We start from the raw sequence: 18,478 nt of genomic DNA on the forward strand, positions 1-18,478 counted from the left end.
CCTCAGACTAAAACCCAGGTCTGCTTACAGAGCCCTCATTCTTCATCCATTCACTTCTACTGTCTTGCCTAAAAATGATGAGACAAGAATATCATTATCATTAGCAAATGAGGACTGGCTTGTTTATTATTTATGGTTACTTTTGTGACTGTGATCATTTCACAGTGTTTTAAGTAGCAGAAAGTGGTCACCTATGCTTTAGTACTACAATTTAAGGTCTATGTAGATATATTTGCTCTAAAGTCCACAGACATATATTAAGCAGAACTGAAATGATGAATTTCAAAATCATCAGGAGAAGTTTAGATCTAGTTTTATTAGTCAATCAAAATGTTATATTTAGTAAAGATGCTTACTGTCTTTCAATATATGTCTAAGTTATGTATTTATGTATTTATTTTTTAAAGATTGTATTTATTTGTTACTTGAGAGAAAAGTAAGAGGAGGGAAAGAGAGAAAATCTGAAACAGACATAAGGCTCAATCCCACTGAGCTTAAACCAAGAATCGGATACTCAACCAACTGAGCCACCTAGGCGCCCCATAAGTTACCTATTTAGCAAAAGGCACTTGAGGGAGCGAAGAAGCAGGTATCTCACTAAATTAAATAAAATTTTAATAAAATGAATATCATCATCACAGTAATAATTGACTGAAGCAAGAGTCATCAATGAATTCTAAAACCATTGGGTGAATTTGGGAAGGGGATACAAGATATTTAATATACTCTTAATAAAGTATCACTTCATAGATTAGTCAGTATTTAAAAAGGGAGAAAGAGGCATTTTTAAAATGGAGAAATCTGGCAGACAGCAGTTTAACCAAATGATCACACTTAACATCACCAACCATGGGGTAAATTGACTTAATGTGCCTCCTGTACTATGTCCTTCTCAGTGCAACAGATCATCTGCATACTATTCCTGCTAACAGTGTTTTACCTGAATCTCATTATGAGGAAACAATCAGATAATTCCAAATTAAGTGATATTCTATAAAACCTCTGAAATACACCTATCAAATGATACAAAAGATAAAAAGCCTAGGAAACTGTCTAAATTAAAAGACAGTATAGAGATATGATAACTAAGTGTAAGACTATATTGGGCTGGGGACACCTGGGTGACTCAGTGGGTTAAGCCTCTGCCTTTGGCTTGGGTCATGATCCCAGGGTCCTGGGATCAAGCCCCACACTGGGCTCTCCGCTCAGCGGGGGGGCCTGCTTCACCCTTTCTCTCTCTGCCTGCTTCTCTACTTGCGATCGCTCTTTCTCTCTCTCTGTCAAATAAATAAATAAAATCTAAAAAAAAAAAAAAAAGACTATATTGGGATGTTAAGGCTACCTGTTTAGATCTTGAAGTAAAACAAACAAACAAACAGGGGCACCTGGGTGGCTCAGTGGGTTAAAGTCTCTGCCTTCGGCTCAGGTCATGATCCCAGAGTCCTGGGATCAAGCCCCGCATCGGGCTCTCTGCTCAGCAGGGAACCTGCTTCCCTCTCTCTCTCTCTCTGCCTGCCTCTCTGCCTACTTGTGATCTCTGTCTGTCAAATAAATAAAATATTAAAAAAAAAAAACAGCTCTAAAGGATATTACTAGAACAATCTGGATATTTCTTGTTCATAGGAGACATCCAGAAGCACTTAGGAGTGAAGGGTCCTTACTTCTACAACTTACTTGCAAATGATAATCACACACTCACACACATACACACACACACACACACAGGAAAAAGAAAAGAGAATGTGGCAAAATGCTGACAACTGGTGAATCTAGAAAAAGGTTATATAGGTGTTTGTTGCATTTATTCTGATAGATTTTTTGTAGGTTTGAATTGTTTCAATTTTTGTTTAAATCCCAGTCAACATGTAGTGTAATACAGGTTTCAAGAGTAGAATTGAGTGATTCATCACTTACATATAACACTTAGTGCTCATCAAACAAGTGTGCTCCTTACTGCCCATCAGCCTTTAAGCCCATCCCTCCATCCTCCTCCCCTCCATCAACCCTCAGTTTTTTCTCTACTGTTGAAGTGTCTTTTATGGTTTGCTTCCCTCTTTTTTTTTTTTTCCTTCCCATATGTTTGCCTGTTATGTTTGTTATATTCCTCATACGAGTGAAGTCACATGGCATTTGCCTTTGTCTGACTGACTTATTTTGCCTAGCATAATGTACTCTAGCTTCACCCATATTATCACAAATGTCAAGAGTTCGTTCTTTTTTATGGCTGAGTAACATTCCATTGGTACATCTGCCACATCTTTATCCATTCATCAGTCGATGGACATTTGGGCTCTTCCCATAGTTTGGCTATTGTAGATAATGCTACTATAAACACATGAAAAGGTGCATGTACCCTTTCAAATTTGTATTTTTTTATCCTTTGGGCGAATACCTAACAGTGCAACTACTGGGTCATAGGGTAGTTCTCTTTTTAACTTTTTGAGGAACCTCCATACTGTTTCCCAGAGTGGCCTTATCAGCTTGCATTCCCATCAATAGTGTAAGAGGGTTCCCCTTTCTCAGCATCCTCACCAACATCTGTTGTTTCTGGTGTTGTTAATTTTAGCCATTCTGACAGGTGTAAGGTAGTATTTCATCATGATTTTGATATGTATTTCTGTAGATTTTAAATATTTGAAAATAAAAATTTGTTGGAAAAAAAACCCACAAGGTCTTTCTGGGGAAGAGAGTAATATATTCTCCCCTTCTCTCAAGGACTGTTTGGTATTTTTCAAAAAAGCTTTATTTATTTATTTGACAGAGAGAGACACAGTGAGAGAGGGAACACAAGCAGGGGGAGTGGGAGAGAGGGAAGCAGTTCTCTCTCAGCACTCACTGAGCAGCGAGCCTGATGTGAGGCTTGATCCCAGGACTCTGGGATCATAATCTGAGCCAAAGGCAGATGCTTAATGACAAAGCCACCCAGGGGCCCCGTTTAGTATTTTTCTTTTCTTTCTTTTTTTTTTTTTAAGGATTTATTTATTTATTTGACAGACAGAAATCACAAGGAGGCAGAGAGTCAGGCAGAGAGAGAGGAGGAAGCAGGCTCCCCGCCGAGCAGAGAGCCCGATGCGGGACTGGATCCCAGGACCCCGGGATCATGACCTGAGCCGAAGGCAGAGGCTTTAACCCACTGAGCCACCCAGGCGTCCCTTTTTTTTTTTTTTTTTTTTAAAGATTTATTTATTTATTTGAGTATTTTTCAAAGACCCAATAGTTCTTAAAATCAACTAATGCTCTTAGTGATTTAGATGTTTCAAGTATCAACTACAATGGGAAAACAATTCCGGCTTGTAGGGCTATGCCCCAAACCACTACTACATGCATAGACCAGTAGCTGGCCAAGGGATAGCCAGTTTCTGATTAAGTCTGATTTTCCCCAGAAGGAAAAATCCAGGGTCTGGACACAGAGAGAGAGAGAGAGAAAGAGAGGGAGAGAGAGAGAGACAGAGAGACAGAGAGAGAGCACGCTCTCCTTGCACAGAATCCAGCCTCCCTGATTTCCTGTGACCTTCCTAGACAGAACTGAAGGGCACCTCCCCAGCCAGAGCTGCCTGAGTTCAAACACTTTTTGGCACAGAGGCTGTTCCAAACATTCTCACTAACCTTGGCTCTTGTGTCAGAGGACTTACCTGGTTTGCCTCAGGAGTCTTTGTCTTTGGATTCAATTCAATAGAACCAAAAATATTTATGAGGGACAGGGCATGAAGCTAAGCAATAAGCTACAAAGATGAAGCAGCCAAGTCCCAGAAAAATCCAACCTATAAATAAATGACTAAGGGACACGATGAAAAGTGTTGTGTTGGGGGTGTGTCCTACAGAACACTGGTGAATGACAAAGAGCAAAGGTGTCCAAACATCTGCAAAAGCCATAGAACAAAGGCCATATATGAGCAGGGCAATAATTAGTCTTCCAGGAAGAAAGAGGATTCCAAGTTCAGGAAAGAGGGCAGGCCCAGGCACAGAAGGTCAGTCAAAGGTTTGGCTCACTTGGAAAAGAGACTAGAGTTCATTAGTTAGAGTATAGGATTGGGGGCAGTGGATGGGAAGAGCCGAAGCACCTCATCAATTTCCTGCCTCCTGCCTGGAGAACACCGTAGTTCTCTGAACTGGATTCCCAATTCATTCCCTATTCATTCATGAAAATAAGTGATTCCCAAAATTTACTGAACACTTACTATGTGCTCTAAGCACTACAGAAGAATACTAACATAAGCCTTTGTTCTTAAGGAATTGGTAAGCTAGTACAAGAAAGTAATGAAGAGTAAGTACATATAGAACCGTAATCTAGGAAGAACACATCAAGTATCCCAATTTTTTTTTTAAGTATTTGTAGAAACTGGACTTCACAGAAAGAAGACAGATCTTTCAGTGAAGAAGACATGGATAGAGAAATCAGGAAGTCTTTCTGTAGGTGATAGCAGATCTTAACGGCATGACTGAGTGAAAAAAAAAATGGAGGTCATTCCAAGTGAAGGAATTAGCCTTAGATAATATGTAGAAATGGCTCTGCAGATACTGCCCAAATCCGCGGATTCCTGAACGTTTCCTGTGGGTTCAGAACTAAACATATTTCTTTGACTATATTCACTACATAGGGCTGAGGCTCAAACATTTTGGGCTAGCCTGTTTTGTGTTTTTTTTTACTGCACTAGTAACTGTTTCTTTGTGGACTTCTGGCTTGGCAGGCAGGGGTGGAGGAAGGTAGGAATGGACAAGAAAACAAGTCTGATGGGTAGAACCACCTCAGAGCTGAAAACTGGCAATCTACTTCCTGTGTTCTTAGTAAAGTCCTGTAATCCAGGGCAGTGACCTGGGGCATTTGGGCTTAAAACTTGCTCTGTTTATGTAACCTCACATTTCCTACATAAAGAGGTCCTTGTGAAATCAGCCAGTCTGTCAGTTCTAGTCACAGTCAGTTCTAACAAGCACCTGACCATGAAAACTGAGCTCAGACTGAGGGTGTGGGAGGAAACTGGTCAAACTAGTTGGGCAGTTTTATTATTACTGAGCATTACATTTTCATGGGTGGGGGGGCACTAATATTACTTAACACCTATTAAGCCTAAGTACTGTGTTGGTATGAATGTGCTCTGTTTCCCATAATCCATTTAATAACCCAATGAGTAGTATTAACATAGATGAGTAAACTGACATTCAGAGATTAAATGACTTGCTCAGTGTCACACACTAACTACTGCCCAAGTCTGAGTCCACAAACACCCAGCTCTTGCCCTACTGGTTGTTATCTCCCTCATTCAGCATCACACAACTTTTAACCTAACAGATACTTCCATGCAGATGAAGCTTTGGTCCAAACTGCTTGTACAGTGCTTGAACTTTGACAATCTAGTTTCTCCTCCTTCCTGCACTTTAATACTCCTCTGATGAATTCCTGATGCTGCTGTCACAGGTTTTCTCTGTGCCACCATTTCTCCTTCACAAGATGAAAGCCTTGACTAAAGCTATCCATTCTATTTTGAAAGACAACCCAAGTCTTTGTTCTCGGCTTTCAAAATTGTTCACCAGATCCTCTCATTTTCCCATTCCAAACGTTTTCAACTGATATATCCTCTCTTGGTCTCACTTGTTCATCCAATTCCTGTCAGCAAGTCCTGTCCCAATCTACACCCTCTGTGAAAACACTCACCCTGCCTCAGCCTGTCAAATTTCAGTTCCTGAGAGCTACTCTCTTCCAAAGAACATTCTCATCAGGGGTGGTTTTGATTTCTCTACACTATACAAGCATCTCCCCTACTCCCAGCACTTCGGTCTGGACATAGCATCAGGTATTGCTCTGACAGAGTACTGGGTATCTCCATTATGTATGTGGCTGCTCAGGCCCTGTCCTGTTGCCGGCACCTTCCTCTGCCTACTCCTTTCTATACAGTCCCTCAAACAACACGTGCTCTGAAATCAAAGACTCGCTCTTACAGTTCAACTTCAATACAATGCAGAAGAGGTAGGTGTTTAATAAAACAGTTTAAACCGAGGGTGTGCTAAGCTTCTGAAAGCAATAATAGGTCAAAACAGGACAAAACAAAACGAAAAGACCACTCCTGCTAGCCTGCAGTACAGTTTCCATGTTTTTATAAGAAAATCCTTCTGAGAAAGAAAACTTCAATCAATTAAAATACAGAATTCACTAAAAGGCATGAGTATTATAAACCAGGATCTGCTTTAAAAAAGAAAAAAAAGGCAAAGTACTACTCAAAAGCTTATAAACTGCAAAAGGTTAGGTACAGGCTAAAACCCTTGAGTTTCCCAACTTGGATCAGTTTATGTAACTCAGAAAGTAGAAAAGCTTGGAATCTGGGCCTAAAACAACAGACTTATTTCCATTCAAGTTATACTACAAGGGAAAAAAATGTGAAATTTGAAAACTTTCCTTTCCAGAGCCAGATTTAGATAAACTGAAGGAAAAAGAAACAGATGCCACGAATCCAGCCGATGCAGCTTCACAATGACCTATTTTTGTCCATTTAGAGTCCTGTTTCCTGTTCTTCAAACAGGATCTCTGTAGCTGGCTGCCTCAAAGTGAATCTGAAAGCCATCTGGCCTGGCTTGTGCCAGGTTCACAAACTACGCTGGTATTATATACCCTTCCACAATGACATGACCTTGGTCTCAAGGACCAGCAGCCAAGCTAGCCCGTCCAGCGCAGAAGAAATATATGATCACCCAAACAAACAGCCACTGAGAAGTACACCCTTCACCCAAGGTGGGTGGGAATCATCAGATCGAAAGGCATGAGTTATTCTTGCATAAATCTGCATGCCTGTTACTGTTCCTGCTCACCCGGCTGTGCACCTGAAACCTGTCCTCCCTCTCCCCGCCGGACGGCCAGAACTGAAACCGGCTGCTCAAGTGGGCTGAGACAACCTCCTCCGCTCCACTGCCAGCATCACCAACTTCTGAATAAGGTTTCAGAGCCATGTGGTCAATCTCCTGTCCAACATCTGCAGCTGGCTGCTCTCCTTACCTCTGTCCCACAAGTCCCTGCCAACAGCAGTAGTGCAGCTGTACGGACTATCCAGGAGATGCCAGTTCTTTTCCCTGGCCCCCGCCCCACCACAAGAGCTCAGACCACTGGCAGTATCGAGAGCAGCTGCTTGTACAGAATGAGGGGAAGGCGGCTCAGGGTGGGCAGAGATTTTTCTGTAGCTCTAGTGATAGCAACTTTGGACACAGGCTAGTCTTCCAAGGAGGTCATGATAAACATACTTATCCACATAAAAGCTTGTCATGCCCACCTTATCCTCCTAGTAATCACATTCACAGCCCCACGTTCAAGGAAGCAGAACTAATAAGCTGTTTCTTTACCAAGCAGCCAAAAATTCTCCGACCACTGTCTTTAGGATGGCCCTATGTCACAGCTAGGTAGGTATTAAAAAATGAACTGGGCCAATCAATTCCCTCTTTCTGGAATTTAAGAAATATGAAATATGAAAATAGTTTTCCCACTGGAAGCACAGTCAGAGACGAGCACACGGGCAGAGAAGAGCTGAGTCACGATAATGGTGGAATATTACAATGAAAAATTCACAGTTCCCACTGCTTGGATCCCTGCAGCCTGCCACTCCCTAGCATGATACCTCCATGATATCTGCTTCTACCACAGCTCCTACTTTTGGGGCTTTCCTTGTCACTTTTTACCACATCCCCAACTTGAGGTAGTACAAGAGAACCTCTGAACCTTGTAGTCAAAGAACTCAATTACAAAGCAGTGCACTCATGTCCAGAAATGATGGTATGGCATCACCCAAGAGCTATATGGGATGTAATCCCATGCTTATAGCTACAGCTAAAGGGCATCTCAGACCCACAGCCTCATCCTAAACCAGATCTTGGAAATACCTCCGTTATGTCAGCGTGACTAACAGAACAGAAGAATTTAGGAAAAAGCCAAGGACCACTTCTGTTTTTAAGCTGTGAAGTGTCCCATGGGTCACACAACTGAAGTTGTTAATTTTTATATAAAATCCAGTCTTGTAAATAACAACATAATATATCAGATTTTATAGTTTAAACCAATATTCCTTTCCCACAAATGATACACACTAGTCAAACAAATAAAAATAACTTCCTTTATAATTAATTCACCAGATAAAATAGCACAAACTCTTGGTCAGTCAGGTCTAAGCCTGTCTGATAAAAACTATACGATCTTAGGAAAAGACAATTCACCTCTTCAAATCTCAGTTCAAAATAAAGATTATATTAAAATGAGATGATCTTTATGGAACTTTCCAGCTTTAAAATGTGATAGACTTCTATTCTCTGAGCAAGTAGTGAACTCATCATTTGCAAAGATAAAATCTATTCATTTAACAAATATCTGAGGGCCAGCCACTGAGGCAGGTATGCAAGGTACTAGGCGTAGAACAGTGAACAAAACATAAAAACACTCTACTCTTATAAAACTTACATTCCAATCTAGAAAACAGAGAAACATGTCAGTTTTTCAGGTCATAGACACTTTGAAGAAAAATAAAACGAGAGCGAAAAAGAAATAAAATGAGTAAGAGGGTAAGAGGGACAAAGAGCAAGAGAATAGAGGGACTGCCATTTTAGATAAGGAGATCAGGAAAGGGCTCTCTGTTAAGGTAACAGTTGAGGAGAGGTCTGTCTAAGGGAAGAGATGAGCGGTCCACTCAGAAATCTGGGAAAAGAGTTTCAGACAGAAGGAAGTACTAAGGCCCTGAAGGGCCTGAGGAGACCTCAAGGAATAGCAAAGAAGTCAGTGTGACCAGAGTGGGTAAGGGAAAGAATGATAGGAGATGAAGTCAATGAACACCAAAGATTCAACAGATGTGACCCAAGAGGAAAGGTTTAAATGCTTCAAGTAGAAGATTCATACCAATGTGGTTTCTGGCTTTTGTGGGGGTCCATTACATTTCGGATCCACAGGCAAAAGGTAAGTCCACACTGCAATGTACCATCTCTCTAACTTGGAACTAAGCAAAAATGGTCCTGCAGATGTCCAAATTAGCATAAACATCATAGAGAAAATTGCTTTGGGAAGCCATGTGATATCAAATCTGGACTCATCAAGAATTTCATTTCTTTTTACTCTAGTTAAGCTCCTGCCAATTTATTCTAAAGAGAATCCTATGAAAGAAAAAAAAAAACCCACATACAAGGATATATTAACAGGAAGGAACATCATTTATAATAGCCTAAATAACCAACAAGCCAGTAAATTAAAGTGTAACAACAGGTTAGGCAGACTCTTGAAAAATATGAAAAGTATATAGTAACATGGCAGGGAAGAAGGAGGATAGAAAACTGTATTTCTGCTATAATTATACCCTCCACAAAAAAGGATATATATGAATACAGACTGGAAGGAAACAAAAAATGATGGTGGCTGGTTCTGCTGGGAAGGCAGGATTATTCTTATTTATAAAATAATACTCATTCAGTGCAAACTTGATTTCTTTGTTCTGGTTTTCCTACTTCAATACAATACTAACATCGAGAATTACGATAACAATAGAAATTCCTGTGATTGGGGCGCCTGGGTGGCTCAGTGGGTTAAGCCGCTGCCTTCGGCTCAGGTCATGATCTCAGAATCCTGGGATCGAGTCCCGCATCGGGCTCTCTGCTCAGCGGAGAGCCTGCTTCCCTCTCTCTCTCTCTGCCTGCCTCTCCATCTACTTGTGATTTCTCTCTGTCAAATAAATAAATAAAATCTTTAAAAAAAAAAAAAAAAAAAAAAAAAAAGAAATTCCTGTGATCATGTAGTTGACAAGAAGGCCACACTCATTTCTATTCCATGGCACTCTTTTCTTTTTTTAACATTTTATTTATTTTTTAATTAAATTATTTTTTTCTTAAGTAATCTCCACACCCAACATGGGGCTTGAATTCATGATCCTAAGATGAAGAGTCACACACTCTATTGGCTGAGCCAGGCACATACCCTTCATGGAGACCTTCTCAGTAACCCTACAATATCTGATGGTCCTGATACACTTTTTTGAACCTACTTTCCTTAGCCTCCAAGGTCACAAATATGCTCCTAGTCCTTCACTCATCCACATCTCTACTGACATGTTCTCTTCTTCCTTTTAGTTCCTAACAACATTTACTTATTATTTGTCATTTTCTTCTCTCTCTCCTCTATAAAGACACTCTCAAGAGATGTGGGTCTCCAGCTCCTGTCTCTTCTTTCAAACTATGTAACCACAATCTCAATGGCTATTAGTAATTTCCTCTCAGATCAGATATGAGGACACACCAAACTCTACATGTCTTTAATCAAACTGTCACATCATCAAATTTGTTTTCTCTCAATTGATTTCCCTACATTCAACAGTATCATGACTCTCCCATTCAGTGGAAGTAATTTTAGCACAACCCTATCATCAAAGTCTACCATCATCATGATCTACTCGTTTAGAACTACTGTTCTATTACTGCCTCTGGTCTAGTAAAATCTCAATGCTAATATCTTAGGTCTTTATGGTCCTTATTACTGCTTATAAACTGGATTACAGAAAATTCCTAAATAATTTTTCTAACTCTGGCTAAAACAACAAAATCAAGTATAAAAACCTCAATCACCTCTCCCCTGCTTAAAAAAAAAAAAAAAAAAGGCTTCAAAGATATCTAGGTACTATGAAAGTATTCTCTATAAATTTTCTTATTTAATCCTAACAAACTAGAATTAGACACTATATTGTTTCCATTTTGTAGATTAAAAAATAGAGATTTAGGAAAATAATCAGCTCAGGAATACAGATATGGTAAGTAGTGGAACAGGAAATCCAACCCAGACAGCTTGCTCCAGAGCCTTTATTCTTGATCACTGTTTACTTGGCCTTGGTGGTAGGCTTGGCCGTCAGGCTGACACATAATCCTGCCTTAATTAAGCCCGCTGCCCACCTCTGGGCCATCCTTACTCCAAAATGAGACTAGTAGAGTGCTATATTTAAGGGCCTTGGGTTCTGAGGCCAGCCAGTTCAGGCTCAAATCCCAGCTCTACCATTTAATACATGACCATGGACAAATTGCCCTCTTCTAAATCTGTTTCTTCTTCTGTATAAAAATGGGAATACTAAAGGTGTCTATCTACCTTGTGCAGTTGGGAAGAATAAATATGATTTAGAAAACAGTAACCCAATGCCTGGCTGATGGTAGCCCTTGGTAAAGGTTAGCCATCTTAATTATCCTAACTCTAGCCTCCTGCAATTTCTGCCTATTCTTTTCCTGCCCAGTTTTGAAGATCAAGGTCTTGCATAGCCCACAGCAATCTGTTCCTCTTCTGCCTGCACAGAATATTTTTTGCTCACTTGTCATTAAGCATAAGTTGATCTGTATTTTAATAAAAATAACAGTATCATTCAGAATATCTACTGTATGCAGGGACTGCTTTAATCACCCCACATGAACTTACGTACTTGTTTTAATCCTCATCATGACCTTCTGAAGTAGGTACTATCATGATCCTTCTTCTGCAGATGATGAAACGAAGGCACAGTAAGGTTAAACAGTAAGCCCGAGGTCATACAATAGGTGGAGGAGCTCAGCAAGTCTAGTTCCAGAACCCAAGCTCTTTACCATTACTTAGCATTTCACATCTGTTATTTCCAGGTCTCCTCCAAGAACTGCAAACTGCAACCTTCTCAAAAACAAGAATGGTAAGCTTCTCTAGATCCCTCAAAAGGCCAAAAATGGACTCTTTAACAGATGGACAAGGAACAAACATTGGATGGATTGATATTCCCAATGCTGCATCATCACTTGCATCAGGACCTCAGCCCTCTGCATTTATTCTGTTCTCTCACCATCTTTTTTCAATAACTATCTTAAATTACCTGCATCCAAGCTATTTTTAAAAATTATTTATTTATTTATTTGACAGAGAGAGAGAGAGAGTGTGTGCACAAGCACGATGAGTGCACATAGAGGGAGAGGAAGAAGCAGGCTCCCCACTGAGCAGGGAGCCCGATGTGGGGCTGGATCCCAGGACCCCAGGATCACGATCTGAGCTGAAGGCAGAAGCTTAACCGACTGAGCCACCCAGGCACCCCCTGTACCCAAGCTATTATAAACATAAGTGACATTGATTACTATTCTGTATGAATGTGGGTTTGGGCTCATGTCCTAAGACTTGGAAGAACCTCTTTCTAGACCTCACAATTGCAACTCTGCTATTCCAGAACTAAGAAGTATGCAAAGATGATCTTGGAAAACTTTTCCTCAATAGTTTGGCTAGAGTTGTATTTCTTTTCATCATCAAGAACTAAATGCAGGAAACGCAAAGCAAGACTTTGCTTCAGTTTTATCAATAGCTATTTGAAAGTATTTTAAACTGATATTTCTACTTGACCCAACTCCATTCTTCCACCACCCCAAAGGCAAACACCACACAAATGCCTTCATGTCCACTCTCTCTGGGGGATGAAATTAATTTAGGGAAGAAAAATAAATCCTATTGTTTCAAGTCTCATTCTTTTGCATCATTTTCTCCTAACATTCCAACCACACTTCATTTATTCAAAGGTACTAAAGCCCTTTCATACTCAGTCATTCCCATATGGTACTCCTCCGCTTGGAACCTGCTTCCTTAACTTTCTAGCTAACTCCTCAATTTTCAGATCTGCCTAACTGCCATCTTCTTAGAAAAGCTTTCTCCATATCCGCACTCTAAAATGATGCCCCCTTTTCAGAATTACTGCCTCTCTACTTGCCCTTTACAGAAATATCACAATTTGTTATTGTGTTTATTTTTTGACTGGTTGACTGATTTCTTACTTCCTCCACAGGACTATAAGTTATGAGGTCTGAGACCAAATTATGAAAACACACATTCCGACTTCCAAGCCTTCCTCCACCTTTCCTTGTTCTCAGTGTTGCTCTGCAGAATGAGCAATCACCTGCTTGTGGCCTACAGATAAACTGATCCACAGGACTTTGCATAACTTCAAATGCCTGATCAAATATCCCAGTGGTCTTTGTGCTGGAGAGAGCCCCAGATTCCATTATCTCCCATTGTGTTGGCCCAACAACACTTAGAGGGACAGCTGATGTGCCTGGTCAGTGCTTCTCTACATGGATTTTAAGCTCTGCACAGTCCATGAAATGGTCATGGTTTTATAAACTCTACCCTATATTTGTATAGGTAAACCTGCCAGATGAATGAATGTGTATTTCATTAGGCATATACTTTCTGAGAAAAAGGCCAAACGGCTCAATAGGGAGTGGTTCCTCTTTATTTACACGTAAACCAAAATGGACAGCCAAACAAACTGTAGGTAATAGCCAATCTAAGGTAATCTAAAGAAAAGTTCACTCGGCATGAAGGGCATTCCCAAGAAGGCGTGGACCTGTATTAAAACCCAAGGAATTTAAGGAAAAGTAGAAACAGAGCAAGGGGGCATTATTAAGAAGGCACAGAACAGTTGCAGTGAACTCCTTAAATGGTCCCAATATTCAAAGCAATGGGCAGGGATTCTAAAAGTTACTTCAATCTTAGAATAACACCAAATCTCTTTAGGTACTCCCCAATCAGGTCAACTTTCAGACTAGCTGAAAGCCAAAACACAAAAAGGAGTCAACAGTATAATCATTATTTCTCTTCCTAACCCCTAATCACAGGGAAGGCAATCCACTCTGCAAGGATGCAAGCCTGTGGACCAGAATTGGGACATCCAGATTCTCCTCTTGGCCTTGCTGTCACTGACCCCTCTCAACACTTAACCTCAGGTATAAAATAAAGGCATCATGTTCTACAGTTTATATTATTATGCTGTTATATAGGAATGGCACCAAAAACCATGGAGTTAACAGAACTGCTAAAATTCATACTGCTCATACCAAACCAAATGTTTTCTTTTAAATTCTTAGTAACAAATTTAAGTAGGATATTGTAAACATGACAAAACATCACCAAAAAAATGGTGATGTGGAAACCATTAGACATAAGGTACGTCTGAGAGAAGTGAAAATATCTATATTTGAAAAGAGATGACATAAAAAGAAATGAATAATCTTTTAAAGTACGAAGAGACAGATGTCACAATGGTAATTTATTCTATTTTACTTTACAGGACACAATTTATCAATAGGGTAAAGGTTGCAGGGAAGCATTTGACTCCATTGAAAAGCAAACTTAAGAATTACCTAGGTCTAGCAAACATATAGACTTCCTCTAAAATAAACTGCCTCCTTTTTCAATGGATGTCTCAGAAGCTACATGAGTAGCTCAAAAGACTATTTTAAAGCAGGAGGCAACAAACTTTCTGCAAAGGGATTTGAGGACCACATATAGTCTCTGTTACATATTCTTCTTGCATGTGTATTTTTACAACTTTTAAAAATATAAAAACCATCCTTAGCTTACAGTCCGTATAAAAACAGGTAGTTTGCAGATTCTCATTCTCGAAGTGCTTTCCAACAGAAAAATGAGTCATATGTATCTTAAAATTTTCAGAAACAAAAAAATACACAAAAAAGCAGGCAAAATTTTTCTAATACCTACATCTTAAAGATTAAAAGAAACAGGTGAAGTTCATTTTAATGCATTTTAGTTCAATATACCACAAAATTACCAATCTAACATGAAAACAAAAGTACTAGTGAGATATTTTACCTTTTTCTAAAACTATGTCTTCGAAATCTAGTGTATAATTTATACTTATAGCATATCTCAATTTAAACTAGTCACATTTCAAATGCTCATTAGCTACATGTGGCTAGTAGCTATCATTCTGGACAGAGCTGTTCCAGAGAAACTTGTGCACTCCACAGAGAAACAGAAGAGTTAACCTTCCAACCAACACTTATTTTTCTTTCTTATACTTACTTCTTTTTTTTTTTTTTAAAGATTTTATTTACTTATTCAACAGAGAGAAATCACAAGTAGGCAGAGAGGCAGGCAGAGAGAGAGAGGAGGAAGCAGACTCCCCGCCAAGGAGAGAGTCCGATACGGGGCTTGATCCCAGAACCTGGGATCATGACCTGAGCCGAAGGCAGAGGCTTTAACCCTCTGAGCCACCCAGGTGCCCCCTCTTATACTTATTTCTAATGATCCAAATTGATGAAGAAAAACTGTATTAGTCAATAAATGACTATTGAGATGACTGGCATGCTACTTGGAAAAAGAAAACTGGATCTCTTCTTGTGCATTACTTCGATATGAAGTCAGACAGAAATGAAAAGTCAATCTAAAAAAGTAAAATACATTCAAAGGCAAGTAAAGAGAAAAGAATGCCAAAAAAAGGAAAAGGGGATGTTATTTAAACCATCAGACTGGCAAAGATTGAAAAGGAGTCATTTCCTCAGACTCAATAAAACTGGTTTACAAATCAGATATTACTGGTGGGAACATAAACGTAAATGACCTTTCTTAAGGGAAGCTTTGCAATCTGTATAAATATGTACCTCACTTCTGGAAATTCACCCTAAGAGGTCATGACAAAGAACAAAAAGATGAAGGCACAAGGATATTCACTGAAGCATTACCCATGAAAGGCAACAGCTGGAAGCAACTTAGGAGTCCATCAGTAGGACAGATTAAATAAAATAAGGTCATTAAAATTATGTAGGTCTCTCATAGCAAGATGTTGACATGGCGGAGGGGGAAATGAAGGTTACTGAACAACACATACAGTGTGATCCCATTTACGTAAAATGCAAAATTTCATGTAAATGTTCGTATTCATAAAGAGAACAGCAGAAGGAAATTTAATAAAATATGTACAGTGATTATATCTGATACAGGTAGGTTTGAGATCATTTTCTTTGGACACAACTATATATGTTTATCTTCATTTTTTATGATCACCTGATACCTTTTATCCCAGAGTTGTTTTTATAACCTTCTCAGCATGATTTTTTTTTTACTAGCACTCTTAGAAATATCTTTTATGTAACTTTACAGTGTGCTACATGCACCACAGTGTGGTGAACACATTCTTTCACTGAGATAACATGTACCTGCAACTCTTACTTTTTACACATGTGACTTTACAGAGCATGGGACCTACAGCACCTGTGGTGAACTCCTTCACTCACTGAAATAACTCTACTCCAACTCAGGGAATTATTAGCACTCTTAGAAACACTGTTTAAACATGTGTCTTTACATAGCGTCACACATGTCTTATGAAGTTGTGAATACATTCCTTCAGTGGAATAATCAACATGGTGGTTTGTATCTTTTCTGATTAATATAAAACTTTATTTTTTAACTTTAAAAATTCTTGGAGAAGATCAAAAAGGAAATGACTAAAAAGTAAACAAAAAGCCTCTATTTAGTGAGTAACTTCTTTTCATAGGTTATAGAGAGACTGGGGAGAAATACAGGTGTCAAAGAAACCTAATAATCAGACATACGAGGAAGCCACCTGCCTTTCCCAGGTTAAGCCATAAATTCATTCCTGTACAAAGCACAGGAAGGGTAAGTATGTTAACTCCACCTTCTTGTGGTGAGCAATGTTATATGATAATACATAACAAAAAAACCAATTCTTTAGAGATGAAAGACATCCTTGAAACATATCTACAGAATATAACACATGAAGAAAGCTTTTTATTTTTAAATTTATTTTATTTCTTTAGGGATTTTATTTATTTATTTGACAGACAGAGATCACAAGTAGGCTGAGAGGCAGGCAGAGAGAGAGAGAGAGGGAAGCAGGCTCCCTGCCGAGCAGAGAGCCCAACTCAGGGCTCGATTCCTGGGATCATGACCTGAGCCGAAGGCAGAGGCTTAACCCACTGAGCCACTCAGGCGCCCCAGAAAACTTCCTTTTTAAAACCCAAAACACTCATCTATATGATTCTAGGAACTTACTCAGAGTTAACATCACTAGAAAAATTCCCTGAATTCTGTGGAAATGGCAAACAATGAAAAAAGTAATATATTTTCATGTCTTTGTAAATTACCAAAATAGCCTACCAAACATAACGGATGAGTTCATGTGAAGAGTTCTTTGCTAGTTTGCCCTCCACCCCTCAGCAAGCTAAGTCACTTAAAATACAGAGGTGAATAAAGGTAATTTCATACAATGTCACTTTTCAGCCACTAGGTTTTCCAAGTTTGGAGTTTACAAGAACTATAAAACCACAGGATTGTGGGATACAAATAAGATTTGATACAAAATAATCTTTTCCTCTCAAATCACTGACATTCTTCAAACCCCTAGATTTTTTTCTCTCAAATGATGAAAATTTAGTACAAGGCTCATTCACAATGGACTCACAGGATCTCACCGTGAGTACAATGGATGCCTGAAACCATCAGTGCTCTCCTGGGGGAAGAGTCTCCAAAAGAAAACAGTATGACACAAAAAGATGATCAGCATTAAAATATTTTCTTCATTAGGGGAAAAACTCCAACTGCTACTTCAAGAATTAAAAGGCTGTCTTTTATTGAACTGTCATGCTAGCTCTCCAACAGGCAAGCACTGGAGACATTTTAAATGCATTACCTTTAGGAGGAAAATACGACTTGCTTTCAGCTTTGTGAGGCCAGTCTACAACGAGAGGTCCAAACCTGCGAAAGCTGGCAGTGATCTCATCTACAAAATAAAGAAGCAATGTTAGAAAGAGAAAAAGAAAATATTGCAAACAGAATAGCATAAAGCATGTCTTTTATTTTAAAAAATACTTTGAAAACTATTTCTAAAGCATTTTTATAGACGTCAAACCTACTAAGTGAAATACAATTGTGTATTGGGTACATTTGGTTATTCACTTTCAACCATGCAGAATAGTGTTTCTAACTATAATTTATTGCTCTTCACCACCAACAAATTTGATATTAGAATTTGGAAGAAAAAAATCTGACATAACCAAGGTGACCTCTCTGTCGGGTTAAAAAAAAAAAAAAAGATTCCAAAAATAGAAATGTTCTCTGCTTTTAGAAAAAAGGGAAAAGTACGCAAAATATTTAAAGTATGCTTTCATTTATGTAAAATAATCTCTAAAATATCCAAGATCATTAATATTAGGTTTTGATTATTAGTAATCTAAGATTATCTATAAGATTATTTTAGAAATAGATACAATTCTTTTGGTGAGGAGTAGGAGCAATAAGTAGGTAATTCTATTTGATGATAAAAAGTTAAAACCAATGATCTCTTTCTTTCATACTTACCTATTACATATTCTATAAAGAAAATGTTTCCAAAGTTATAGCTCAATAAATTTACCTTTTCCTTCTGACTTCTGACTCAAAGCAGAAGGTTATAACTTAGCTCTCACTCAGAATTAAGCTGCTACCCTCCCTCTCAGACATGATATAAACTTTGTATTTAAAAAAAATCCCATTGATAGATGAGATTAACAGTAGTAAAAGAATAGTTTGGAAGAAAATGAGTCTCCAGCTCTAAAGCATTAAGTCTTTAAAGCATTAAGTCTTAAATAAAACTATTTTTAGACTATTCCTTTCTCATCATGAAAAAAGAAAATCATGATAAGTTGAAGAAATGTCACAACTAGAACTACAATGCTGACAAAACAACTG

At 38.8% G+C, this 18,478-nt stretch overlaps 1 protein-coding gene across 17 annotated transcripts in view; it reads right to left on the minus strand.

The window, feature by feature from the left end:
- CPEB3 (cytoplasmic polyadenylation element binding protein 3) overlaps positions 1 to 18,478 on the minus strand; it is a 193,691-nt gene that overhangs the window by 58,993 nt on the left and 116,220 nt on the right. For all 17 annotated transcript variants that reach the window (XR_004278792.1, XM_032313581.1, XM_032313580.1 and 14 more), the window contains one exon: positions 17,442 to 17,531. Coding sequence is in view for 16 of the 17 variants with exons in the window: in XM_032313581.1 (XP_032169472.1) it covers positions 17,442 to 17,531 (90 nt within the window). In the remaining variant the exon portion in view is untranslated. The remainder of the gene's footprint in view (positions 1 to 17,441; positions 17,532 to 18,478) is intronic.

This window comes from Mustela erminea, chromosome 14, assembly GCF_009829155.1.
Source record: "Mustela erminea isolate mMusErm1 chromosome 14, mMusErm1.Pri, whole genome shotgun sequence".
NCBI lineage: Eukaryota > Metazoa > Chordata > Mammalia > Carnivora > Mustelidae > Mustela > Mustela erminea.